Source organism: Podarcis vaucheri (assembly GCF_965113315.1).
Source record: "Podarcis vaucheri genome assembly, chromosome: 14".
Lineage (NCBI taxonomy): Eukaryota > Metazoa > Chordata > Lepidosauria > Squamata > Lacertidae > Podarcis > Podarcis vaucheri.
Window position 1 is genome coordinate 9,315,662 of NC_138752.1, and position 27,036 is coordinate 9,342,697.

The 27,036-nt window shown below is 46.8% G+C and overlaps 1 protein-coding gene across 1 annotated transcript in view; it reads right to left on the minus strand.

Moving 5' to 3' along the window:
* Nucleotides 1-16,115: 16,115 nt before the first annotated feature.
* The window catches only part of INSYN1 (inhibitory synaptic factor 1), a 128,763-nt gene continuing 117,842 nt past the window's right edge, over nt 16,116-27,036 (minus strand). The window contains exon 3 of the mRNA XM_082198827.1: nt 16,116-16,891. Within this exon, the coding sequence (XP_082054953.1) occupies nt 16,223-16,891 (669 nt within the window). The 3' untranslated portion in view covers nt 16,116-16,222. The remainder of the gene's footprint in view (nt 16,892-27,036) is intronic.

Sequence of the window (27,036 nt, forward strand, 5' to 3'; positions counted from 1 at the left end):
ACGAACAACAGCAAAACTGAAGAAGTAGTGAAGAAGTGTATCTGAAGAAGTGTGCATGCACATAAAAGCTTATACCCAGAACAAACTTAGTTGGTCTCTAAGGTGCTACTGGACAATCTTTTTATTTTTTTATTTCCTTCAACTGTGTCAGACCAACACAGCTATCTACCTGAATCTAACAGCAAAATTTGAAAGACCCGTCACTGCCTAATTCACTCGCCAGAGGAATGAGAGCTCATTGGCCACCCTAGTGCTCTGGCAGATGATGTAATTGCTACTGCTCTGAAAAATAGCCTTGGAGCTGCCCTCCCTTTCCATAGCCCTGCTTGCTGCATAGCACCCAGAAGAGTCACCATCATTGCTGCAGAATAAGATGAGTGATGAGCTCTAACGTGTGCTTGGTAAGATCCGGGGGTGGGGGGTGGGAGAGAAGGAGGGGGGAGGACATTTTGGCTATTCAACTTTCAGCGGCACCCTGTGTGAAGCCAAAATTCAGCCCCCCTCACTCTCACCTGTTCTGCTCAATTCACTACATCATAGTTGCAACGTCCCCTAGGCTCAGCACCCAGTGTGGCGGAATCAGTTGCGTAGCCCTTAATCCACCTGTGGTTGGATTCAGTAGGAGCCCTTCTCCATTTTTAGCCAAGGCATCATCCCTCTTTGCTTCATTGCCCTGAGCTGAGATGTTTGCCAGGGAGCTGCCCAAGTTATTCTGAGAGACAGAGAGCCCCTGGGTGTGACTGATCATACCAATCATCTAATCCATCTCTATATTCCACAGAGTGTTTAGGACTTCAACCAGAGCGCCAGCCTGACTAGCAAGACCAGGGGTGCCAACTTGAATAAAATATGGGTAGGGGGCATATAAGCCCTGCCCTTCATAATAAATCACATGATACAGTGCACAGACACCATTTGAATGGCAATGTCCATCAACATGGAAAGCGAGGCCCCCTCAAATATTTTATTGGGGGGCAATGACCCCTTGGCCCCTGGGAGTTGGCTCAATCCTCCAGTGTCCTCCAGAATCCACTGGAATCCATTAGCTTCCAGCAGGGGTGTTCCGGGTGGGGGGGGTGATCCACTCCAAGTGCCATTCCAAAGAGGGAGGGTGACAAGATGCCGACCCCCGATCGGCGGCCCCCCCCTCCAGGCCGAGCACCGCCATGGGTACCGGAGCAGGTTGCTTCGCCTCTGGCTTCCGGAGCTTAATATGTTCCTTAATCTTGCAGAGAGGAAAGGCAACTGCAAATTGAAACCTCAGGAGGGAAATGGTTCAACTGTAACAAAGTGATAAATGGTAAACCCTCCCACTTTTGGATCACCACACTTCTACCTGCTTGCAGCGGTGGTTGGTTTCCATTGATACGAGAGGCCAACTGTGGGTGGAGCCAGAGCCAATGGCAGGTGGAGCCAACAGTTTATAGATTTGTCCCCATTGTCCTCCCTGCTACAGGGGCAACATTGAGACTGAGGAGGATGAAGGTGGCAGGCTGGGCCACCCCCTGAACTGGATGGAAGTAAGAAGGCAGGCAGGTGGGGGTTTGCTGATGGTAGACTGAGGTTGGTGGGGCAGTGCCTCATATGCCCTAATGTGGGTGGCTCTGTGGTCTAAACCACTGAGCCTCTTGGGCTTACTGATCAGAAAGTTGGCAGTTCAAATCCCCGCGACGGGGTGAGCTCCTGTTGCTCTGTCCCAGCTTCTGCCAACCTAGAAAATCAGAAGGCACACCAGTGCAAGTAGATAAATAGGTACCACTGCGGCAGGAAGGTAAATGACATTTCCGTGTGCTCTGGCTTCCATCACGGTGTTCTGTTGCTCTAGAAGTGGTTTAGTCATGCTGGACACATGACCCGGAAAGCTGTCTGTGGACAAACACCAGCTCCCTTGGCCTGAAAGTGAGATGAGTGCCTCAACCCCATAGTCACCTTTGACTGGACTTAACCATCCAGGGGTTCTTTGTTGTTGTTGTTGTTGTTGTTTAGTCGTTTAGTCGTGTCCAACTCTTTGTGAGCACGCCAGGCACTCCTGTCTTCCATTGCCTCCCGCAGTTGGGTCAAACTCATGCTGGTAGCTTCAAGAACACTATCCGACCATCTCGTCCTCTGTCGTCCCCTTCTCCTTGTGCCCTCCATCTTTCCCAACATCAGGGTCTTTTCCAGGGAGACTTCTCTTCTCATGAGATGGCCAAAGTTGGAGCCTCATCTTCAGGATCTGTCCTTCCAGTGAGCACTCAGGGCTGATTTACTTCAGAATGGATTGGTTTGATCTTCTTGCAGTCCATGGGACTCTCAAGAGTCTCCTCCAGCACGCACTGCCTTATCGTGGCGAAGGGACTTGAATAACTCAGAGAAGCTATGAGCTATGCTGTGCAGGGCCACCCAGACGGACAGGTCATAGTGGAGAGTTTTGACTAAACGTGATCCACCTGGAGCAGGAACCGGCAAGCCACTCCAGTATCCCTGTCAAGAAAACTTGATGGACAAAAACAACAGGAGTCCTTTACCTTTACCTAATGGACCAGAAAAACAAATATTACCACAACTATAACAATAACAGCAGCAAATACACATACCTAGAAATAAGCACCATCATATTCTGTAGGACCTGATGAGGGTAAAGCATGCATAGGATTTGACTGTAAGGTAGTCAATGAGAATAGATTTTTGTTTTAAAAAAAGATCCCCTCAGCAGCCCTCTGAGCTTGTAAATCAATTTGGATGAGAATGAAATGGATCTATTGAGCTCCGTATTGACCTCTCCATGATGTTAATCAGATTCAACGCCTGCTCCCTGAATAGGCCACAAATAACAGCTTCTTTTCCAGAGCAAATAATAGATGGGGCAGGGGGTCTTGTTTAGAAAAAGGCACAGGGGAAAGACCTGTCTCCTTGCTTCCCCCCTCCCACCTTATTCATATCGGATACTAGAACAGGGATGGGGAACACTTCTTCAATCTGAGGGCCACATTCTCAAGGGAAAGCTTCTGGGGGGGGTGTCACATGGCAGTGGGGGGCGGGACTAGTGGCAAAAGTGGGCGGAGCAACAGACATGGCTCTTATGAGCTACATTCCAGCCCGGCAAAAGTCAGAGGTTTTACATATGCACCTGTCCCTCTATCCTGGCATGCAAGAGGCATGTTCACGGTTCAAGGATGTGTTCCCAAAAGCACTTGAGAAGTAGAGGGAGAAGTCAGGGGGAGAAGCATCACTTGGGAGAGGCGAAGGTGGCCTCAAGAGAACCCAAAGGCTGAATAGAGGGACTTGCAGGGGCTAAATATGCTCCTCTCCCTATTTTGAATCAGAAAATATTGGTCTTGGTGAGGCAGAGAGTGGATGTACAGAAATGTATCTTAGGTGAGATGAATCTGTCTATTTTGGTTTCTCTTGATTTCTTATTTTTCTACTCCTAATTTCAGTTCCCCATATTTCCACAGCAACTTTTTTTTAATAAAAAAAGTAATAAAATAAAAAAGTATCCTCATGAAAATTCACCAGCATTTTAGTGCAAATGTCTCCTGACAAACCCTTTTTTGTTTGCAGCCCCCCTAATATAATGCCTTTGTGCGTGCCATTTTCGCCAATATATGAATTTTAAACGCACACCGCATGTGCATTTTTTGCCCATATTATTTGGTTGAAGAACGGCACCACAATATTCGGATAATATTGAAGGATAGCTGTGTTTTGAGTCTTGTGTTGCTCTGAGAAGCGTGAACCAGGTAGCTTCTCATTAAATTGTGACGGAAATTGAATACCCCCCCCACTCCCAATCCCTTGTGAGGTAGAGAGTGGAAGTAAAGAAACATAACTTAGCAAAGCAGAAGATTCTTGTAGGCAGTGCACTAGGTGATTGGACTGCAAGATCCAAATTTGATAGGGTTCCTCATGGTTTCTTCAGGTTCACAGTCCCCTGCAGGATTCTCCCCCAACGTATTATCAGGTTTAACTCTTTAACTGATGCAGATAAGGAGGTTTGTGGCATTCATACTTTTCTCAGTACAAAGCAGCACTTTGCTGAAATCTGCAAATGCCTCACAGTTAACTTGGCTTATAGGTGTGTATCAGCCTAGCTTCGGATTAAAGGCTTGATTTAATTTTGCCATCAACTCTGACTTCCCCCAGAGCGGCACCTGCACACTCACTGTGAATGTTTTATTTCTGCTTTCAAGATAAAATTCAGGCAGTCTCAGGGATGTAGCAGCTGCCCTAGGTTTTCGTGTGGATGAGCTGTTAGGAAATAAGCTTTCTTATTTGGAACAATAAACAAAAGCATCTGCTTCCCCCTTACCTCTCTGTGTCTGGGTCTAATCAAAGGAGGGGAGTCTGGGGCTGAAGTGAAGCTGCATATTCTTTTATCACTGTTCGTTAATCACTCCATAAAATGGATAAACTGGTTTTGTATTTGGAAATTCCCTTAAAATGTCCTGTTTTCCTCAAGCCCTTTTTCTTTCATGAACAGAAAGGGTCAGCAGAGCCATGTCAGGCGATTACGCTATAAACAGTGGGAGCAAATTCAATCTGTTGTGAGCTTGGTATAGGCAGCGTCTATAGCTGTTGCTCAGACCTGACTGGGGAAAATGACTTGCTATCTACTTGCCTTAATACTCCATAGTGTGTCAGTCCCTCTAATAATGAACTCATGTGTTGAGTGCCAATGGCTATTTAGCATTTGCCCTGATGATTTGCAGGTGGTGAATTCAGGTTGGGTGGAAGGAGAGTAATTCAATCCAGTTTTCATTTAAAGGGAAATCTCCCTCTTTTACGCTTCTCTGAATTCTGCAGTGCGGTTCTCCACCCAATTAATGTGCGCAAAAATTGCTTAGGGCTGTATTCAACTAAGTTATAAACATGGTAGACCCACTGAGATTAATTGATCTAAGTTGGGTCTGTTATTCTTGATGCATCAGCTCTGAGTAGGACTAACATTGGCTACCAGATATATTCTGTGGTAAAGCCTTTATAAAATGCAAATGTTAACATGGCAGCTCCTACACTTTGGAACTTCCTGCCTATTGAGACCAAGCAACTGCCTTCACTGTACACTTTTGGGTGCCTGCTAAAAACATTCCTGTTTAGACAAGCCTGCTCAGATGCTACTGTATAGTTAAAGCTATGGTTTTCCCAGTAGTGATGTATGGAAGTGAGAGCTGGACCATAAAGAAGGCTGGTCGCCGAAGAATTGATGCTTTTGAATTATGGTGCTGGAGGAGACTCTTGAGAGTCCCATGGACTGCAAGAAGATCAAACCTCTCCATTCTGAAGGAAATCAGCCCTGAGTGCTCACTGGAAGGACAGATCCTGAAGCTGAGGCTCCAATACTTTGACCACCTCATGAGAAGAGAAGACTCCCTGGAAAAGACCCTGATACTGGGAAAGATAGAGAGCACAAGGAGAAGGGGACAACAGAGGACGAGATGGTTGGACAGCGTTCTCGAAGCTACCAGCATGAGTTTGACCCAACTGCGGGAGGCAGTGGAAGACAGGAGTGCCTGGCGTGCTCTGGTCCAGGGCGTCATGAAGAGTTGGACACGACTAAACAACAACAACAACACTCAGATGCTTAGAAAATCGAGGCAATTTTAATCTGCTTTAGTATTTTAACTTTTGTAAAAAGTATGATTGTGTTTTTTTTTTTATTTAACTGCTTTGTCTTTTGTGAACCGCTTTGAGGTATGTTTTTTTTACACTCAAGCGGTGTATAGATTTTATGAAATATAAAAATAAATAAATAAACAAAATGACAAAAAATAGGGGAAATTGCTTTTCCGAAATGCGTATATTAGGCAAAGCTGCATGCTACAATTTGGAGAAATTTGCTTGAAAAGGCGGATGAATTTTCATAATGACCTATTTTAAAAATCCTCATGAAAATTCGTTCTCCTAATATACTCGTTTTTGCATGCAATTTTGCCTAACACACAAAGCAATTCCCCTTAGTGCGATTCATTTTTTAAATGTGACTTTCACTAATGCATGCATTGTTCTGCACACTTCCTCCTAACATATGCATTTTTGTACACATGACTTAGGTGGAGAACTGCCTCTCAAAATTCAGAGAAGCGTGGATTTCGAAGGATATCTGTGTTCTGGTTTGTGTATTGTTCGAGAGAGAGAGAATGGGGTAGGGTTGCCTTTAAATACTGTCTGAATCGAAATCCTCTCCTTCCACCCCTATAGCTGGGCAATGTTTGTATTGAGCACATACGGAAAACACACACACATCCAGCAACCCTATGCAATGGTCACTTGCCGTGCAATCGCTGGCAGATTTCCTTAAACCAAAATGGCTCAAATTTTGCTCAACATTTGATGTGATGGGGATGGACTGGGACATTTCCTCCTCATTAACACAACTCTCCACAAGTCCTCTTTCAGCCTGTCCCCCAGCCTGTCCCCTTCTGCTCTAGGCAGGCAGAAAGCAGCTATGAGGTCCCTCCGTGTTTCCATTGACAGTTTTTGATCAGTCAGATACTGCTGTCAAAAGCTTCTTGGCTAAGTGCTGGGCAAGGAAGAATCTATCTCCACCAATTTGTTTCGTTGACAGGCCTGCCTGCCTAGAGATGGCTATTTGACATGTTGTTTGTTTGGAGTCTGGGTAAGGGGAAAAAAAAACAAACAAGAAAGAACCTGCAGTCTCAACCCCTCCTCATCCGACTCTGCTTGTCAACTCAGCTTTGCTTCACTTGATTCCTTCCAGACCTCCTCAAAGTGCAGAGAATAAGAGGACTCTTTCCCTCTCCATCTCTTCTTGGGTTCGGTTGAGTTTGCTCGAAGATGCTCAGGGGCATTTCATCATATTTATTTCTTTAGCATTTTTTTTTGGGGGGGGGATATTTATATTCTACTATGCCATGAAAAACCAAGCGGTTTATAGCGATAAAGACTTAACAACCATAAGAAGTGAAAATACGCATATGGGGGAAAAATCTCTCGCTTGGTTTTCATATTGTAACTTGTGTAAAGGCCTCGTGCCTGCTCTTCTTCCCTGCCTCAGACTTGAATGCTCCACTGACCTAGACTTCACTCTATATGAAATGAGAAGAAGAAGAAGAAGAGTTTGGATTTGATATCCCGCTTTATCACTACCCTAAGGAGTCTCAAAGCAGCTAACATTCTCCTTTCCCTTCCTCCCCCACAACAAACACTCTGTGAGGTGAGTGGGGCTGAGAGACTTCAAAGAAGCGTGACTGGCCCAAGGTCACCCAGCAGCTGCATGTGGAGGAGCGGAGACTCGAACCCGGTTACCCAGATTACGAGACTACCGCTCTTAACCACTACACCACACTGGCTCTCTATGAGTGTGCTATGTGGGATGTAAAAATGTATTGCAGTCAAATACAACATTCCTACAATGCACATGCTGCGGAATGCTTTGTATCACTCAGGAGAAAACTTGCTGGTTCCTCCCGAGCTAGGACAGACTTCCTGTGCATGTGATTTAATGTGGGTGTGGACTGTTCTTGGACAGAGGGGCACACAGCCTCCATGTTCTGCTTTTCTTGTTCTCCATTTCTGTATTCCTAAGAGTTAGGAGAGAGGGACGCAGGTGGTGCTGTGGGTGAAACCACAGAGCCTAGGACTTGCTGATCAGAAGGTTGGTGGTTCGAATCCCTGTGACGGGGTGAGCTCCCATTGCTCGGTCCCAGCTCCTGCCAACCGAGCAGTTCAAAAGCACGTTAAAGTGCAAGTAGATAAATAGGTACTGCTCCGGCGGGAAGGTAAACACCATTTCCGTGCGCTGCTCTGGTTTGCCAGAAGTGGCTTAGTCATGCTGGCCACATGATGCAGAAGCTGTACGCTGGCTCCCTCGGCCAATAAAGTGAGATGAGCGCTGCAACCCCAGAGTCGGCCACGACTGGACCTAATGATCAGGGGTCCCTTTACCTTTAAGAGTTAGGAAAGTGACTGCTGAGTCACAGTCATTTGAGACTATTACCCTTATGGGATAGTTCACATAGTTATATGTTGTTCTGTAAATTAAGTCTGCCTTCAAGGATCTTATTGTGAACTGGATGATTGTAAGTAAACTAGTTTTATGTTAACTTTAATCAGATGGTCGTGACTATTCTTTTAGGAGAGATATAAAAAGGGATTTTACCAGGAATCCAAAATAGTGAGGCTCAGACGAGCCTGCAACTAGCTAACTGCTGTCTAATTTAAAAGGGGGGTTGTTTAACAACTCTTCTAAGTTATAGAACTTGGTGACACATGTTAGGAATGATATCATAAAATAATATATCCTCTCCTGCCTCCCTAAGCATCCCCAAGTGCTATGCCCAGAATGACGGTGAAGAAAAATCTAGGGCACGCTTGGTTTGCACACCTTGCACGCCTTCCATTCTCTGTGCTTTGTGCAGCTTCCCAAGTGTGGCACAGGCTCACTTTGGGGACTCCAGCTCCCATCATCACTCACCATCATCCATGCTGACTGGGGCTGATGGGAGCTGGAGTCCAGCAACACCTAGAGAGTTGTAGGTCCCCACCCCTGCCATATACAGTTGCAGGCATTCCAGCTGCATCACAACACAGCTTGTCACTATTTTGTGGAAGGGATTCACTTGCATATTACACACCCTCCAAGGGTCGCGATTTTTCAGGGACAGTCCTGGAATTACAAAAGTCACCCAAGCTTCTGATTTGATCCTGGAATGTCCAGGCTTGAAGCATGGAAATGATAGACAAGAGCAATAGTTTGGCTTTCCCCCCTTACTTTCCTGTGGTCTGAACATACTCATTCTTTTTACAGTGTGGAAATGTCAGAAAAGAGATGTGTGTGTATGTTTGTGAGCATACAGTTTGATATTAAAGGCTTTGAATTCAAACCTTGATGAAGACTATCTGATTTATTCAGTTTTAAAATGTTCAAAGGGCGGCTGAGTGATTAATGTTCTAGGCTGGAAAGGAACCATAAAGGGAAAGCCCTCAGTCTTCTTTGTAAAAATACAAAAGGGAGTTTGCAGAGAGCTGCTTCCCTCTGAGACAGAAATGCCGAAGAGAATATGGGAGGCAAAACATCACAAGAAAGGCAACTAGAGCTCAGCTTACTCCACAGCTGCCCTGCGTGTAGACCAGAGATTTGGAGATCCACAGGGCCTTTGTGTAGATTTCAGGCAGGGGTAGGGACTCTCATAGATATTTCAAAGAATCTAAGAGTTTGGAAGGACCCTGAGGATCATCTAATTCAATCCCCTGCAATGCAGGAATATGCAGCTGTCCCTTACGGGGATCAAATATCTGACCTATGGTCCAAATGTCCTTACTGTAGTCCTCTCCGACTGTCTTGTGGGACTCTTCTGAAGCCATATCCTTTCTCCCCAGGCCATAGTCCCCACTGACCCTGCTTTGCATCTTCCTTGAGATATTGCCTGAATGAAGGATAGGGGTGTGTGTGTGTGTAGACCACTCTATTGTTGTTGTTGTTGTTGTTGTTGTTTAGTCGTGTCCAAATCTTCATGACCCCATGGACCAGAGCATGCCAGGCACTCCTGTCTTCCACTGCCTCCTGCAGTTTGGTCAGACTCATGTTGGTAGTTTCGAGAACACTGTCCCACCATCTCGTCCTCTGTCGTCCCCGTCTCCTTGTGCCCTCAACCTTTCCCAACATCAGGGTCTTTTCCAGGGAGCCTTCTCTTCTCATGAGGTGGCCAAAGTACTGGAGCCTCAGCTTCAGGATCTATTGTACACTGGTCTAATTTACAACCATTGCTCTGGCCAGTTTTGCCCCTGGCCCCACCCACTAAAATGTGGCCCACGTGGGAAGGCAAGTCAGGCAGGAAAAGGTTCCTCACACCAGTCTCAGTTGAGATTGTTCCTGCTGACAGAACATGTCTGTCATTTGCAAAAGCTTCTCCACAGGAAATGCCCACAGCTGATTGATCAGTGAAGAAGCTCTTTCAGGTGGTAAGCTGGTCCTTCTTTCTCATCCCCATCCTCTCATTTTCTGTCCTTAATTCCACTCCTTGGCTTCTTCTCCCTGCCCAGTCTTCTGACTGTCTTTCTCATCTCTTTGCTGCCCTCCCCCTTTCTCCATCATAGTCTCACACATTCCTGTTTTTGCTTTTCAAATCAGTTCCCTTCATCCTTCCAACTTCCCCCATCCACCCTCTCACTTTGGTGGTGGGACAACCTGTGGTACAGAGCCCATCTTCAAAAGCAGTCTTCAAGTTGATCACTCAGGTAGGAAGACTGATCTGTTCATGACCCCCCCCCCCCCGCCCTCTGGCAGCCTGTTTGGTAGGGAAGAAGATGGATGTGCACACAAGAGAGAGAGGAATGTCAGAAAGAGAAAAAATGGGAGTTTTCAGACCCGCCCCTTCACTTTGTCTAATAGTAGGGCCGGCTCAGGATGAGTTAGCCATTATTAATTGTCACCACCATCCCTCCTCCCCTCATGTCTACAAGAGAGGACACGAGAGAGGGCCTCTCTCCTTTATATGAGGAGAGGACATGAGTGGGTTCTCTCTTCTACCCGCTCCAATGTTTAGGATAACTCGAGGGGGGCTCAGGATGAATGGCTGCATGTCAGCTCTAGGTGGGGCCAAAGTCATCAGTGGGCAAGGCCAGAGTCCAAAGTGGGTGGGTCTACCCCCATTTTGCTGTACTAAACATAATAGGGGAGAGAGGATGAAGTAGGACATGTATGGCCACTGCTCTTGGTTGTGGCTCTGTAGTCTCAAGATCTCAATACAATACAAATCCTTATTACAGTCATAAAGTAAAGGTAAAGGGACCCCTGACCGTTAGGTCTAGTCACGGACGACTCTGGGGTTGCGGTGCTCATCTCGCTTTACGGGCTGAAGGAGCTGGCGTATAGCTTCCTGGTCATGTGGCCAGCATGACTAAGCTGCTTCTGGCGAACCAGAGCAGCGCACAGAAACATTGTTTACCTTCCTGCTGGAGCGGTACCTATTTATCTACATGCACTTCATGCTTTCGAACTGCTAGGTTAGTAGGAGCAGGGACCAAGGAATGGGAGCTCACCCTGTCACAGGGATTCGAACCGCCGACCTTCTGATCGGCAAGTCCTAGGCTCTGTGGTTTAACACACAGTGCCTCCCGTGTCATAGACCAGCATAAAATGGTGGGTGGCTCTGTAGTCCTGGCCTTGGCCATCTCATTGCTTTGAAGGCATCTCCCAAGCTTTATTTGCTCACGTGATAGAGAGGAGATGGAAGAGAAGCTGAAACACAAATTTCCATTGTGCAAATGGCCCGATCATGGAATAATCAGGAACCCTGTTCTGTGTGTGTGTGTGGAAGTGTCTAAAGTCTGGGCTGCAGTTTGTTGCTGGAAGGTGCCAATATACCCAAATGCTTGTTCTCCATCTCACTCACTCGAGCACAAAACAGGAGTCATTATGGAAGGGCTGAAGAGAAACCCTTATGGATCAAGCTGAAGAACCACCAGCTCCTGCTACTGCCTCTACTACAGAGACAGGGAACCTGTGAACCTCCAAATGTTCCTCATCCTTGGTCTGTTATGTTCATAACAATCAAGTGACCAAGGCAATGGCCCTTTCTTGCTGTTGCTGGATAGCAACTGGAATTCAGTATATAGCCATTGATAACCTTGTCCTCAATTAATTTTCCTAATCCCTACATCTAGGAATGTATCCTGTTCTCATCGTGGCCAACCAGATGTCAGCCTGAGTACCCACAGCATTCTGCTCACTTGTGACTCCATTGATAGCTTTGGTCATTTGTCTAATCTTTTATAGCTATCCAAGCTTGTGACCTAAGTCTTGCTGAAGTGAGTTCCACAGTTTAGTTATGTGCTGTGTGAAGAAGTAGAATAATAGGATTGCAGAGTTAGAAAATATCCTGAGGGTCATCTAGTCCAACCTCCTGCAATGAGGAACTACATTCTTTTGTCTGCCCTGAATTTTTCAAAATTCAGCTGCATTGGAAGGTCCTGAATTCTAGCATTAAGAGAGATGCAGCAGTCTGTGTAAGCTTCTAGTGCTTTAAAATTAGTTTAACAGCCCAGAATCACTCCCCACAGCCTCAAATCAATCCCTGCATACCAAAGCCTGCCAAGAAACATTGCTGTATTTTAATTTTATTTCATTTTTTTAAAAAAGCGAAGTTGTCTCACGTGTTCCCTCACTCTCTTGTTTGTAATAGTCCTGTTTCCTCTCTCTCTCCCCTTCTCCCCAATTTGTTAGGGATAGCAAAAAACATTGAAGCCACTTTAAAAAAATAAAATCAGTTTGTGGATTAAAAATAGAAGGAAAATGCACTTTAATAAGCAAGCTGGTCCCCAACTGGATGGCTGAAGATTTTTGTGTGTTTATTTTTGAGGCGAAACCACAAACCACTGCAAAAAATACAATGGTCCTTTCTTTCTCCTGGGACAAGGGATGGAAAGTGCTCAATGCTTATTAGTGGAACAAAGGCTTTGCTTCTTACAATAATTGGTTTTATGCCATGGAGGTGATGTGACGCTCGTCGATTCTGCACTCTATGAGGCCGATCCTTTCTTAATTCAGCATAATCACCATCAGTTGACCTTTTAGGGACCATGACTGTTCTTCTGAAAGCTCCAGCCCATGCTGAGATTATTGTTCAGTGCTCTCCAAAAAATGGTCATTAAGCCATGTGATGGGGGAGAGGTCAGCCCTTCACCCAAGGAGGAACCTTACCAATGGTCCCATAACAGGACTGGCATGAATGCATAGGAATGAACTGCATGGGGTGAGTGCCTGGGCTGGAAGAGGGACTCTGGACAGAAACACCAGCCTTCTAAGTGCAGTGCCTAGTGGATGGGCAGATAGAATCAGCACAATGGAATCATTAGACTCAGGCTAGGATGACGGGAGAGACCCGGGTTCGACTGCATTTTGTACATTCTCCAGACATTGTGTCCTGGGGAATGTGCATCTCAGGAGAATGTTGAAGTTGAGTTATGTGCATTCCCCAAAGCCTTTTGGAGATGAGGTATGTTGACCAGGAAATGTGCACATTCTCAGTGAAATGTGGGCAGGGTTGGCACACCAATGAGGGAAGGTGAGGCAGTTGCCTGAGGGCAGCAGGTTCCAGACAGCTGGGATGGGGGGCACATCTGGCCTTCAAGAAGCATGCTGCTCACTGTCTCCTCCTTCTCCTCCTCTGCAGCATGCCAACTGCTGTGTACCAACTGCTGCCAGCTTTTGTCTGGCCTCCTACCCTGCCACCCTGGCCGGGTGGGCTGTGGGAATGCAATGGAAGAGGAGGAGCGTGGGCTGAGGACAAGGAGGCAGCAGCACGTGGGGTTGCATTTTCTGTCTCCTGACAAAACATTTTGAGCCAGCCCTGGGAATGGGCAATGTCTACAATATCAGCTTCTTATGTGCATTAACTTCTCAATTTACATTCATCTATACCTATATCAGCATCTATCAGGTGTCAAAGGCCAGGGTAAAGATTTGCACCTCTGGCACATAGTGAAAGCTGTATGACAAAAATTGTAGGTGCGTCTCTGAGGGGAGTGATTTTCACAATTTGGGGGATGCCTCAGAAAAAGGCCTCTATTCCCTGCACTTCAGAGGGAAGTGGAATTGCCAGCAGAGGTCCACCTACTGATCTTTACACATGAGAAGCTCTGCAGGGAATGAGGCAGTCTTTATTTATTACATTGATATCCCAGCTTTTCCTCCAAGGAGCTCAAGGTGATGTATGCAGTGCTTTTTTTCTTTAAAAAGTATGTTTAGGGGTACTCAAGAAAACCACCATTTTATAGTTCAAATTGGGAAAAATAAATACAGTAAATGGACAAAAGTACAAAGATTCACAAAATGTTTAGGGGTGTGCGTACCCTTGCGTCCCCCCAGAAAAAAAGCACTGGGTGTATGGGGTTCTTCCCCTCCTCATTTTTCCCCCTGCAACAACCCTGTGAGGTAAGTTAGGTTGTAAGGCAAGGACTGGCCCAAGAGTCACCCAATGAGTTTCATGGCTGACTGGGGATCCTGGGTTTTAGTCTCCTGGGTCCTAGTCCAACCCTCTAACCACTGCACCACACTGACTTTAAGTTGTTTATGGCTTTAAATACTAACGTGAGCACATTGAATCGGCAAACAGTCTTCAAATGGGTTATACAGTCATACCTTGGGTTGAATACACTTCAGGTTGAGGGCTTTCGGGTTGCACTCCACAGTGACCAGGAAGTAATGGAATGCATTACTTCTGGGTTTCGCCACTCGTGCATGCGCAGACGGTCAAAATGACATCACACGCATGTGTGGATGCAGCGAATTGCAACCTGTGCATGCGCAGACGCGCAGTCACGGGTTGCGTTCACTTCAGGATACTAATGGGGCTCCGGAACAGATCCTGTTCGCATCCTGAGGTACCACTGTAAGGGTAAAGTTAAGGGACCCCTGACCATTAGGTCCAGCCGTGGCCGACTCTGGGGTTGCGGCACTCATCTCGCTTTATTGGCTGAGGGAGCCAGAGTACAGCTTCCGGATCATGTGACCAGCATGACTAAGCCGCTTCTGGCGAACCAGAACAGCGCACAGAAATGCCATTTACCTTCCCGCCAGAGCGTTACCTATTTATCTACTTGAACTTTGATGTGCTTTCGAACTGCTAGGTTGGCAGGAGCAGGGACCGAGCAACGGGAGCTCACCCCGTCACGGCGATTTGAACCGCTGAGCTTCTGATCAGCAAGTCCTAGGCTCTGTGGTTTAACCCACAGCGCCACCCGCATCCCGAGGTACCACTGTACAAACTTTAAATGAAACCTTGGCCAACAGCCAATAATCTGGTAGCTGCATTTTGGACCAGCTGAAGTTTCTGAGTTGTCTTCAAGGGCAGCCCTGCCCAGAGCACGTTGCAGCAAAATAGTGTGAAGGTCACAGGGCGACCTTGGGCCAGTTGCAACCCCTCAGCTTAAATTACCTCATAGGTTTGGTGTGACGATAAAATTTGCAATGGAGGTGGGGAAAGGAAAGCTATTTAAAGAGGAGTGGAAAAATTTTGTCGAATATTTTGAAAACAATTGTATACAGTTGGAAATGTTGGCAGCATTAAAGTAAAATTCAACAGAAAGATATATATTGAAGTGATGTAAGATAGGGAAATAGAATCGGATGGCTATATCAAAATATGCAGGAATGGTGGAGAAGTTAAATGAACCTTGGAAGGGGAGCGAGGGAAGTTAATGAATGTATGGTATAACAGAAGATGTTCAATTTGAAATGTAAAATTTGAAAAGTTAATAAAAATTTGAAAACGCAAAGGAAAGCCAAGCCCTTTGGTGGAATGGATGGGGAGAGGAATATGAAAAAGAAGAACAAATCGCATGCACCTTCTCATTATCTTCCTGGTTTTCCAAGATGATAGTGGAGCAAGCTAGCCCAAATGTGGGCTGTGGAGTCTGAGAGGGATTCCTTTAGCATTTATGGCGGAAGAAACTCACAAACCTGTAAGTTGAGAGAGTCTTAGGATGTGTACATGCCATACATTAAAAGCACAGATGGCATGCAACTGCACTTTGCTCAGAGTAGACCTGATTTCAGTGCTTCTATTCTGAGTAAAACTTTGTTGAATATCTATATCAATAGCTTCCCCCAAATCATCCTGGGAATTGCAGTTTGCTGAGCTATGTGAGGGGTAAACTGCAGTTCCCAAGATCCTTAGCAGAAAGCCATGTACCTTCAATGTACAGTTTGTATACAGCCTTAATATCGACAGATACTGGAGGATTCACAAGGCAGGTCAGAGCAACAGAGTCATCAGCTTGTCGTGGCTTCACATTGTATAAAAACAGGGAGCCTAAATTCCTTCCATATCACCTGCCCATCACCAGCTTTCTTCAGCCTCTTGAGATCAGTCTTGTTTCCCAAGATCTTTTGGGAGAGAGTGCTTGCCAATCACTCTGTTCAGAGAAACCTGGCTGATCTTCTGGGGCATATTTTCGGAGCTCTTTCAAGAAAGCCAAAAAGCACCTGCATCCTAAATAGAGGTTTGTGTGTGTGTGTTTGTGTTTGATATTTGTGAATACGCACCACACATTTACTGAGCTGCAAAAAAAGGGAAGCCATTCAATAAATAAAACAGATTTTTTTTTTCAAAATAATCCCTGAGTCTCAACATTAATGGTTAGGTAGTTCACGATGATATCCTGCCACCATATTTTTTTTTGTAATCATATCATTATCATTTATTGACTTAAATATATATAGAGATTTATATATATCTGCAGCTTTCCCCTCTCCCCCAAACCCCTGCCCAGCTGGCGCTCAGTTCTTGCTTTTCGCTTTCTGTTTCCCCGAGACATAGGGCAGCACCGTTTGCGTGCTTTTGTCCGACACCGTTTGGGTGCTGCTGTTCCGCGTCAGCTTCCGCTGCTGAGCGCTACTCAGATGAGGCGACCGCCGCAGTGCTGCCTTGACGGCGGGTGCCGCCTTGAGTGTCGTCTCGCTCAGCTCCTCAGGAGGGTCCTCAGGAGGTGGGACATTGTCTGCTTCCTCGTCGTCGTCGCAACACAGGGCGTGGTAGAGGACTTTGTCACTGAACCGCACTCGTTCCCGTGTCCCAGGTGTCCTCTGGTGCTGGGCTTTGTGGCTCAGAGCAGAGCTGAAGGCCTCCTCGCTGGAAGAGTCTGGGGTCTCCACCCGGGGTCCATTGGGGGTCAGCACCCCGCCATTCATTAGCCGGTAGTCAGGCTGGCGCCCTTGTTGCTGCTCTGAGCCGTCGCCCGAATCGGATGGGGTGGAGGCTTCCAGGAAGGAGCAGAACTCCCAGCTGTCGGAGAGGATATCGGAGGTCATGAAATCGAGGTGCCCAAGGTCAAACATCCCACCTCCCTTCTCGCTGCTGGATGTGCTGCTCACGGTGGCTGTGGTCCAGTCGTCCGGCTCCAGCTCAAACTCAAAGTCCGAAGTCAGCTTGTCAATCTGGCTCACCACCTTGGGGAGAAAGAGAGGGAGAGGGGTTAGTGAGCGGCTGCCAGTAGATTGGGTCATTTCCGCCAGCTTCTTCAGCATTTCAAGGCCCTAATTCCACTGACTGATTTTTATTTTTGTTAACATCTTTATTGAAAGTTCAAAAAGTACACAGCTATAGGTGCACTAAACATAGGTAAAGGTAAAGGGACCCCTGACCATTAGGTCCAGTCGCAGACGACTCTGGGGTTGCGGTGCTCATCTTGCTTTATTGGCCGAGGGAGCCGGCGTACAGCTTCTGGGTCATGTGGCCAGCATGACTAAGCCGCTTCTGGCGAACCAGAGCAGCGCATGGAAACGCCGTTTACCTTCCCGCCGGAGTGGTACCTATTTATCTACTTGCACTTTGATGTGCTTTCGAACTGCTAGGTGGGCAGGAGCAGGGACCGAGCAACAGGAGCTCACCCTGTCGTGGGGATTCGAACCGCCGACCTTCTGATCGGCAAGTCCTAGGCTCTGTGGTTTAACCCACAGCGCCACCCATGTCCCTGCACTAAACATGGTGAGACGTAAATAAAAGAGAGAAAAAGAAAAACAGAACCTGTGTGGAAGGAAAAATAAAGCCCCCCCCCAAAAAAAAACCTATACTTTACAAGGTTGTTGTTGTACTTCACCAGATCTTAACCTACTGCTTTTTAGGGAGGGCATGCAGGGGTACAAATACTCCTAAACATTTTGTGAATCTACATTTGGCCTCATTGAGGAGCAGTATTTCAATATGAGTAGGAAAATGAGAGTACCCCTAAATACCCTTTTAGAGAAAAGCACTGTCTTAACATATTAAAATATTTGTAAGAATGATATTTGGAATCCATTCTCGTAATTCCATTGACTGATTGATTCCCAAAAGTATTAATTGTGTTTATAATCCCACCTTTTTCACCGGGACAGTCTGAGACAGAAGAGGCTATGCAAAGCACTGATTAGCTGGGAGCCCATCTGCACTATATATTTAAAGCGGTTTCATACCACTTTAAACTGCCACTGCTTCCTTAAATAGCCCCATGGGAACTGTACGTCTACAATACCCGGAGTGGTTTAACAATCAATGCCTCTTCCCAGGGAATTCTGGGAATTGTAGCTCTGGGATGGGAATGGGGTGTGTGTGATAACAACTCCCAGTATCCTCTTAACAGGCTATACTTCCCAAGTTGCCTGTGTGTGTGTGTGCCTCAACTGTTTTAAGTGGGATGATACTTCTTTAAATGCATAGTGCAGGTGGGGCCTGGGTTTCTGTGACATCGGGAAGAGCCCTGCTCATAAGTTAGACCATTTGCCCATCTAACTCAACATTATTCGCAAGGAGCAGAGGTAGATCTTCAGGGTTTGAGATGGGGCTCTCTCCCAGCCCCCCCTTAGGGAAGCCAGGGATAGAATCTTGATGATTTCGCACGCAAAGCATGAGTTCTGCTGCTGAGTTCTGCTCCTTTCTTTTCTCTCCCTGGGGCAGACAAGAGACAAACAACTGGAGGTTTGTTTTGTTGTTGTTGTTTTTTTAAAGAAAAGGTGCTGTGACTTTTTAAAATAAAAAAGGTATAATAGTACAAATAGCATTTTCAATCAACCTGAAAAGACAAACAGCTCATCAGAAGCATGGGAGAGAGAGGGAGAGCTGAAAGCAGGAAGGGATAACCTTTAGCAGTGGAAGGTATGTCTGGCAACTGAAGAGGAAAGGCTGAGCTTATTATGGTTTAGTTCAGGGGTCAGCAAACTTTTTCAGCAGGGGGCTGGTCCACTGTCCCTCAGACTTTGTGGGTGGCTGGACTATATTTTGGAGAGAGAAAAATGAATTCCTATGCCCCACAAATAACCCAAAGATGCATTTTAAATAAAAGGGCACATACTACTCATGCAAAAAACATGCTGATTCCTGGACTGTCCGCAGGCCGGATTGAGAAGGCGATTGGGCCGCATCTGGCCCCCGGGTCCTAGTTTGCCTACCCATGGTTTAGTAATTCAATTTCTATACTGCCCACCATCCCAGGATCACAGGATGGTTTACAATATAAAAACACAAAAACTCAAAACAAATAAAAAAAAATACCCACCACACCAGGGGTCTGCAACCTTTAAGACAAAAAGAGCCACTTGGACCCGTTTCCGAAGGGAAAAAAAACACCTGGGAGCCGCAAAACCATTGTGACATTTAAAGCATGTGCGCCGCTGCCCTCTGATCTGACAGCAGGCGGGAAGGTGACGTTGGGACGGTGCGTGACTAATGCACGCACCGCCCCATGCGACATCACAGCCAGTACAGCGCCCGCCACAGTGGGGAGTGTTGGGGCACACAATGCGCCTCCTCCCCTCGCTAGTATCCGCCCCGGAGCCGCGGCAAAGGTGTAAAAGAGCCACGTGCGGCTCTGGAGCCGCAGGTTGCAGACCCCTGCACCACACCATAAAAGGCTGTAAATTGTTTAATTAGCCAAAGGCCTGGGAGAGGAGGATTATTATTATTTTTTTGCCAGGCAGCTGACGATCTGTAATGACAGTGCCAGGTGAGCCTCTTTGGGAAGAGCATTCCATTCTGTCACCGCCTTTGGGCCAGACTTTAAAACCCTGCACTAACCAGAAGAGCTCTGCTGGACACCACAATGAGGATGCAATGGAGGTGGCAAAGTATGCCTTCTTTGTCGCCTTCACTCCTAACATGAGTTGGGCAGATGGTATGTGGGGACAACCCCGTGGGCAGGGCAACAAGGTAGTGGTGTAGCGTGGGTTGTCAGGGCCCGGGGCCAGGCAGAGTGGGGTGGTGTCAGGGAACTGACATCGGAGCTAGAGGCGGAGGGAAGGCTCTCAAATGATGCTGGAGAAGGGCCCAGCAGGGAGAGAAGCAGCTCAGCAGATGGGGAAGCAAATCAGCGCAACACCAGGGATAAAGGGGGGCAGATGGGGGAATCGGCGAGAGGGCTCCAGGACTCTTCACCGGACACCAGAGGGGAGAGCACAGGTCCTCCGCTACCCACGCCCTCCCTGCGCAGAAGACATCCGCGCAGGGAGAGTAGGAGGAGAATTGGTGTCAAACAACTTTTATGTTGGAAAAGGTTTAAGAAGCGCCCACTGACGGATTCTGCTAGCGACTGAGGCAGCCACGAAGTGAAGGGCTGTCCAGACAGAAAGGTTTAACCAGGCAACATAGCCAGGAGAGGCGGCAACTTACGCACGAGCAACCCATACTCATTACAGGTGGGGAGGGAAATGGAGGGAGTACACATGCGCGTTCAGCTCCTAATGTCACCCAGGTGATCTCAGCCACAGAAATAAGAAAAGAAGAATTGTTCCATTGCCTGGAGAGGTCACTTTCTGGTTTGTATAGATAAACTATTTTCAATGGAGTCCAGCGATGGAAGGGCGCAGCTCTGTTGAGGCAGCACCAGGTGTTGAAATTTTGGAGCCCTGTGCCTGCCCCCCCCCATGCTATGCTACTGCAGTAAGGTGGACAGTAAAGCAGCAGAATCTGTAAACTGCCTCAATTGTCCACAGACAGCTTTCCAGGCCATGTGGCCAGCATGACTAAACCACTTCTGGCACAACAGAACACCGTGATGGAAACCAGAGAGCATGGGAATGCTGTTTACCTTCCCTCCTCAGCGGTACCTATTTATCTACTTGCACTGGTGTGCTTTTGAGCTGCTAGGTTGGCAGAAGCTGGGACAGAGCAAGGGGAGCTCACCCCGTTGCAGGGATTCAAACCACCAACCTTCTGATCAGCAAGCCCAAGAGGCTCAGTGGTTTAGACCACAGCGCTACCCGCGTCCCTACAAGATGGATGGGTCCACAGTCTGACTCTGTATAAAGGCAGCTTTCTGTATTCCTACATACAGTGAGACAACTCATGCTGGCTCTTGATTTTATGTACAGCTACCCACACTCTGAGAATGATGAAATATCTTATTGCTTGTACCAACTTTCCTCAATGTGGGTTTGTGTATTCCAACGATTTATTTTTTACATGCTTTGTCCCTGTGTGTGTTATCAGGCACCACCTACTCTGGGGAATTAATATCCCACGTGCAATTCTTTGAGATGCTTCTAATTGCATAGATCTGTAGTGTTACAAGCAGGCGTAACTTTGTGGGTTTTTTTTTTTTTGTATTCTATACCAGTGTGATATTATCACGCCTCCAACATGGGTGTTGTACCATTCCCGCTATTTACAATGTTCAGGCAGTGAGTGTTGTTACTTATGTAGCCAAAACAGCACCACCCACGCACAAGAGGAAGGGATCTTCTGACTCCAGGGAATCCCTAAATATGGAGATTCCCTATGCAATTGATTCCCTATGCAATTGTCTTATTAGGATTTTTCAAAGCATAGAGAACCTCAAGATTTAGAGAGGAGGAGACAGTATTTGGAGGAGAATGTTACAAGGATGAGCGATCCACATTAAGCCGAGGTATAGACTAGCCCTCAGTGCTGTACAGTGGTGCCCCGCAAGACGAATGCCTCGCAAGACGGAAAACTCGCTAGACGAAAGAATAATAGAATCATAGAGTTGGAAGAGACCACAAGGGCCATCGAGTCCAACCCCCTGCCAAGCAGGAAACAAAGCAGGAAAGAGTTTTCCGTTTTGGAGGTGCTTCGCAAAACGAATTTCCTATGGGCTTGCTTCGCAAGACGAAAATGTCATGTGAGTTCCTGCGGGTTTTTTTCTCCTTCCCCCCTTTTTCTAAGCCGCTAAGCCGCTTATCAGCTGATCAGATAAGCCGCTAAAAGCCGCTAAAAGCGGCTAATAGCGCTAATAGCGCTAATCCGCTAATCCGTCAATGGGCTTGCTTTGCAAGACGAAAAAACCGCTAGACGAAGAGAATCACAGAATGGATTCTTTTCGTCTTGCGAGGCACCACTGTATTTCAAGCTAGCATAATATTACAATGCCTGCAACATGGGTCAGTGCCCATCAATAGCCCTTTCCTCCCTGAATTTGACCAGTCTTCAAGCCACCTGTCTTTTAAAGCCACCAGTCCTGCAGGGGCGAGTTCCATAGTTTATCTATGCACTGAGTGACGTACTTTTGTTGATCCGTCTTCAATCTTCCAACATTCAGCTCCTTGGATGTCCCTGAATTCTAGTGTCATGAAAACAGGAGAAAAAACTTTTCTCCATCAACTTTCTCCATGCAATGCATAATTGTATAAACGTCTATCATGTTGCCTCATACTTGCTTTCCCCCTGCACTAAAGGTAAAGGGACCCCTGGCCATTAGGTCCAGTCACGGCTGACTCTGGGGTTGCGGTGCTCATCTTGCTTTACTGGCCAAGGGAGCCGGCGTACAGCTTCTGGGTCATGTGGCCAGCATGACTAAGCCGCTTCTGGTGAACCAGAGCAGTGCACGGAAACACCGTTTACCTTCCTGCCAGAGTGGTACCTATTTATCTACTTGCACTTTGACGTGCTTTCGAACTGCTAGGTTGGCACTAAAAAGTCCCAAATGCTGCAACTTTTCTTCATAGGGAGTCCTCCATTCCCTTAATGCAATGCAGGAATCTTTCTTTGCCCAATGTGTGGCCCAAACCCAAGACCCTGAAATTATGAGTCTCATGCTCTACCGACTATGCAGGATGAAACAGCTTTGAAGAAATAGTTCCACATGATTCAAGCATCACATGATTCCCCTCCTTTACTCTCCCATCTGTTGTTGTTATGGGCTTAGATTGCTGACGAAGGCCTAAGGGAACCTGGGTAATGTCCCTATTGCACCATGAAGTCATTGGGATAGTCAACAACTCTTCAGGTTAACCTACCTTCACAAGGTTGGTATGATGATGATGATGATGATGATTTATCTGTTGCTTGTTATCAAGTTACACGGGACACGGGTGGCGCTGTGGTCTAAACCTCTGAGCCTCTTGGGCTTGCCAATCGGAAGGTTGGCAGTTCGAATCCCTGTGACGGGGTAAGCTCCCGTTGCTTGGTCCCAGCTCCTGCCAACTTAGCAGTTCGAAAGCACATCAAAGTGCAAGTAGATAAATAGGTACCGCTCCGGTGGGAAGGTAAACAGCGTTTCCATGCACTGCTCTGGTTTATCCAGAAGCGGCTTAGTCATGCTGGCCACATGACCTGGAAAAACTGCCTGCGGACAAACATCAGCTCCCTCGGCCAGTAAAGCGAGATGAGTGCCGCAACCCCAGAGTTGTTCGCGACTGGACTTAACTGTCAGGGGTCCTTTACCTTTTTTTGTTTGTTATCAATTTCTCCTAGAGACTTTCAGAACAGAAACTAAGCACACCACTGCGCTCCTTGTTGGAGCTCATAAAATACTGCTATTACTGCCATTTAATTACCACAGAACCAGACATTGATAATAACCAGTTGAAAGAAAAAACTCACAACCTAAAAACTCGCAACCTAACGAAGGCCACACAATTAAAATACCGCTTAGGCTGCAAAGTTCCATATACCAGCATTCCTCAGTGCTGGTCAACGTGATCGATGTTCTCCATGGTATATGGCAGCCTTACCCAACGGTGCCCTCCATATATTTTGGACTACAACTTCCGCTGAGGCAAGGAAGGAAGGGCTACCCCTATACTATCCATATAACCAGTTATCAATAATCAATATATTCAATATATATTCATATATGCTTACACAAAATCAAGGATTACAGTACTTATAATCCATTTTGAATCAAAAGGGAAGCTGTGCCTTAGCTAACTGCAAACTGCTTGGAACAGCAAAATTAGGAACCGACCTTTCCCCTACAAACATCCGTGTGCCCTGGACGAGGGGAAGACGTGAATCAGAGATTCTGGGACAAAATCCCCTCAGATACAGGCTAAATTAATCCACAGAACTGGAAGAGCAAAACCACAAAATCCCCAAACTCCCTGTCCTGTCATAACTAGGGGAAAGGTTAGACTAAGCGTCACTGGGAGCATTGGAAAGCAGAACTAGAACTCTGTGCTTGACCAGGAGTTGGTAGCGTGACAAGAGCTTGCTGATTGGCTGATTTTTGCTGACCAAGTTATGAGTCCCTCATGATTGTCTTATGATCTATGATTTGCTGTGATTTGCTCAGGTATAAAGACCCCTGTATTTCTGTCAATCGGGGTCCCAGTTCTTTGGAAGATATTCCAACTGGGTCCTTATTGCCTGGCAATAAACTTCACCTTCTTATTCTCCATTGCTGCGTCTGTTTGATCCTTATTTTTGCACTTCGCCAAAACCACTAACTTTCACGTGCAACACCGCTAGCCCTAAGGCAGTTGTAATCCAAAACATCTGGCTGATGCCCGGCTGGGAATCACAGGCGTATATCATGGAGAGCATCAATTGGATTTCCAACCAAGCATGCAAGCAACTCTTGGAGCATCAGTAAAGCAACTGCCGTTTCCCTTCCCTTCCTCGCCCAACCATAAACATTACACTTATGCAAACCACCACCATGGCCACCACAAGTCAGTAGCCCTTGGGGTGGCTTCTGGTTGCATTCCTTCAAATGCCCAGTAGATGGGGATGCTTATCTGCCAAGCCAAGCAGAGCCGATCGCTTCTGGGAGAGGAATAAGGCTTTTAACAATTGCCTCAAGTATACCCTGAGCAAATGCCATTTGTGAGTAATTCCTTTTTGAGCATCCTCATATCCCCCCAAAAGGAAGATCGTGAGCATGCATGCAGTCCGAGAGTCATGTTCAATGCTTTTCACATTGCAGCAAAGCCACAGGCTGGCAACTGCCCCAGTGGGGATTGCCATGAAATAGCAGAGGGGCAAGTCTGACATGCTCCAGAAAATGCAATGGATGAATGCAATGGTTAAGCACTTGGTCAGCTTTTGTCAACCTGGTGTCTTATCTGGGTTGTAGACCCATTGCGATTAATGCACATGAGTAACTTGGGTCTATCCAATTCAGTGGGTCTGCTCTGAGCAAAAGCTAGCTTAATACAACCCCATATGGACCTGGAGGACCCAGAAAGCTGTTTGTGCCAGCTGGCAAAGGAGAAGAGGGAAGGGAGCTCCGCCCAGCAAATCTATCTGCAGGTCTCTGCCTAACAGCCTAATGGATCTTAGGGCCCATGAGCTTCCTCAGGACTGGGAAGGGGAAAGAAACACTGGTTGCGACTCATTAGCAGTCTATTTATCTTTCCAGTATGCTTTTTGCTCTGTTGCTGCTGTGGACGAGCGGTGAGAGATTCCTGCATTGCAGGGGGCTGGACTATGTTTGTGGGCAACGATCCTGCCACTCTACTTGGGTTGAGAGCCTGGATTGGTTGGAGAGTAAGGGGGAGGAGAAAGGAGTTAAGTTACCCAAAAGCCAAGGCGTGAGAATCTGCTGGCATGGAGAAAGGCCCCCTTTGGGTTAGAGACATAGAGGGAGGCAGTGGGCTGCCGTAAGTGGGGAAAGACCTGTTTGAATGTCTCGTTTGGTCCCCCCCAGGCATTCGATTAAACTTGAAATATTAATTTTTGCTATTGTGGTTTTGCTTCTTTCCCTTCCGACAGAATTGCTATTTATGTTATTTTGTAATTTTTGTCTCTTGTTTTTCTCTGTTTATTTGGATTACTCTGTAACCTGCTCTGCGACTAAAAACATTCAACGAAGAACAGGCTATAAATACTGTACAGTAAATAAATCAATAACAATAATAAAAATGTGTTTTGGACAACGGCTCTCATCTGCCCCAGCCATTGCAGCCAGTGGGGGCTGATGGGAATTGTAGTCCAAACCTGTGGAGGGGCTGTGAGGGTTTTTTTGGGAGGGTGTCAGTCAGTATGATGCCTGAGTCCCTTCTAATCCCTGGAATCCTGGATCCAGCAAAGGTTAAAACTCTAATGGAGGATCCCTTTGTTGAACTAGTCGGGCAAGTTTCTTTGTGAGTTAATGGCCCTAAAGACTGTAATGAAAGACAAAAGGGTAGGCCCTCTCCCTCACCTGGCTGGTAGTGGGGAGACAAGAGACATGCAGTTGTGTGTGTGAGAGGGGAGGCTGCAGGCATAAGCTAGAGAGACAGAGTCATGCTTGATTTCTGCTCAGATCCAAGGCTGTGACTGTGGGGGAAGAAAAGATAATCTGGAGTGTTAATGCTGTGAGCCCCTCCATCTTAGGCTCAGGTTATAAAGGGACCCCTGACCATTAGGTCTAGTCGTGACCGACTCTGGGGTTGCGGCGCTCATCTCGCTTTATTGGCCGAGGGAGCCGGTGTACAGCTTCCGGGTCATGTGGCCAGCAGGACTAAGCCGCTTCTGGTGAACCAGAGCAGCGCACAGAAACACCGTTTACCTTCCCGCCGGAGTGGTACCTATTTATCTACTTGCACTTTGACGTGCTTTCGAACTGCTAGGTTGGCAGGAGCAGGGACCGAGCAACTGGAGCTTACCACGTCACGGGGATTCGAACCGCCGACCTTCTGATCAGCAAGTCCTAGGCTCTGTGGTTTAACCCACAGTGCCACCCATGTCCCTAAGCTCAGGTTGTATATATGTGTAAATAAACCATACACAGTGGTACCTCGGGTTAAGAATTTAATTCGTTCTGGAGGTCTGTTCTTAGCCTGAAACTGTTCTTAACCTGAGGTACCACTTTAGCTAATGGGGCCTCCTGCTGATGCCACATTGCTGACGCTTGATTTCTGTTCTCATCCTGAAGCAAAGTTCTTACCCCGAGGTACTATTTCTGGGTTAGTGGAGTCTGTAACCTGAAGCGTCTGTAACCCGAGGTACCACTGTATCCTAAAGACACCAAGTCTCCACTGTCCCTCATTCCAAGGAAACCAAACCCTGAAGAAGTGTCTGGAACCCCAAGAATCTTGCGCTGCTTGGAGATTGGGGTGCTTTGGTAACAGAGGCTGGCACCAGGCTGGCAAAGACTAAACTTAGCTATTCATGAAAGCACTTGATACATTTTGAGACAACGGGATAAGAATTGCATCAGGACATTAATAGCTTTCAACAGACAGTGACTGGATCCCAATAGTTCATTTCTTTGATTTTTGCTTTTAAAAAGTGTGTATTGCTTACAATATGAAAAAGAGGAGCGCAGTAGATGAAATTTATGCAGGGTCCCCCCCCCCGCTTGCTCTTATGCAGAGGGTATGGTTATGCAATTAATTGAACAGGCAATCAGGGGGAATTTAAATCAAATAACGTTCCCAGTCAGAGCACATTATAGGCC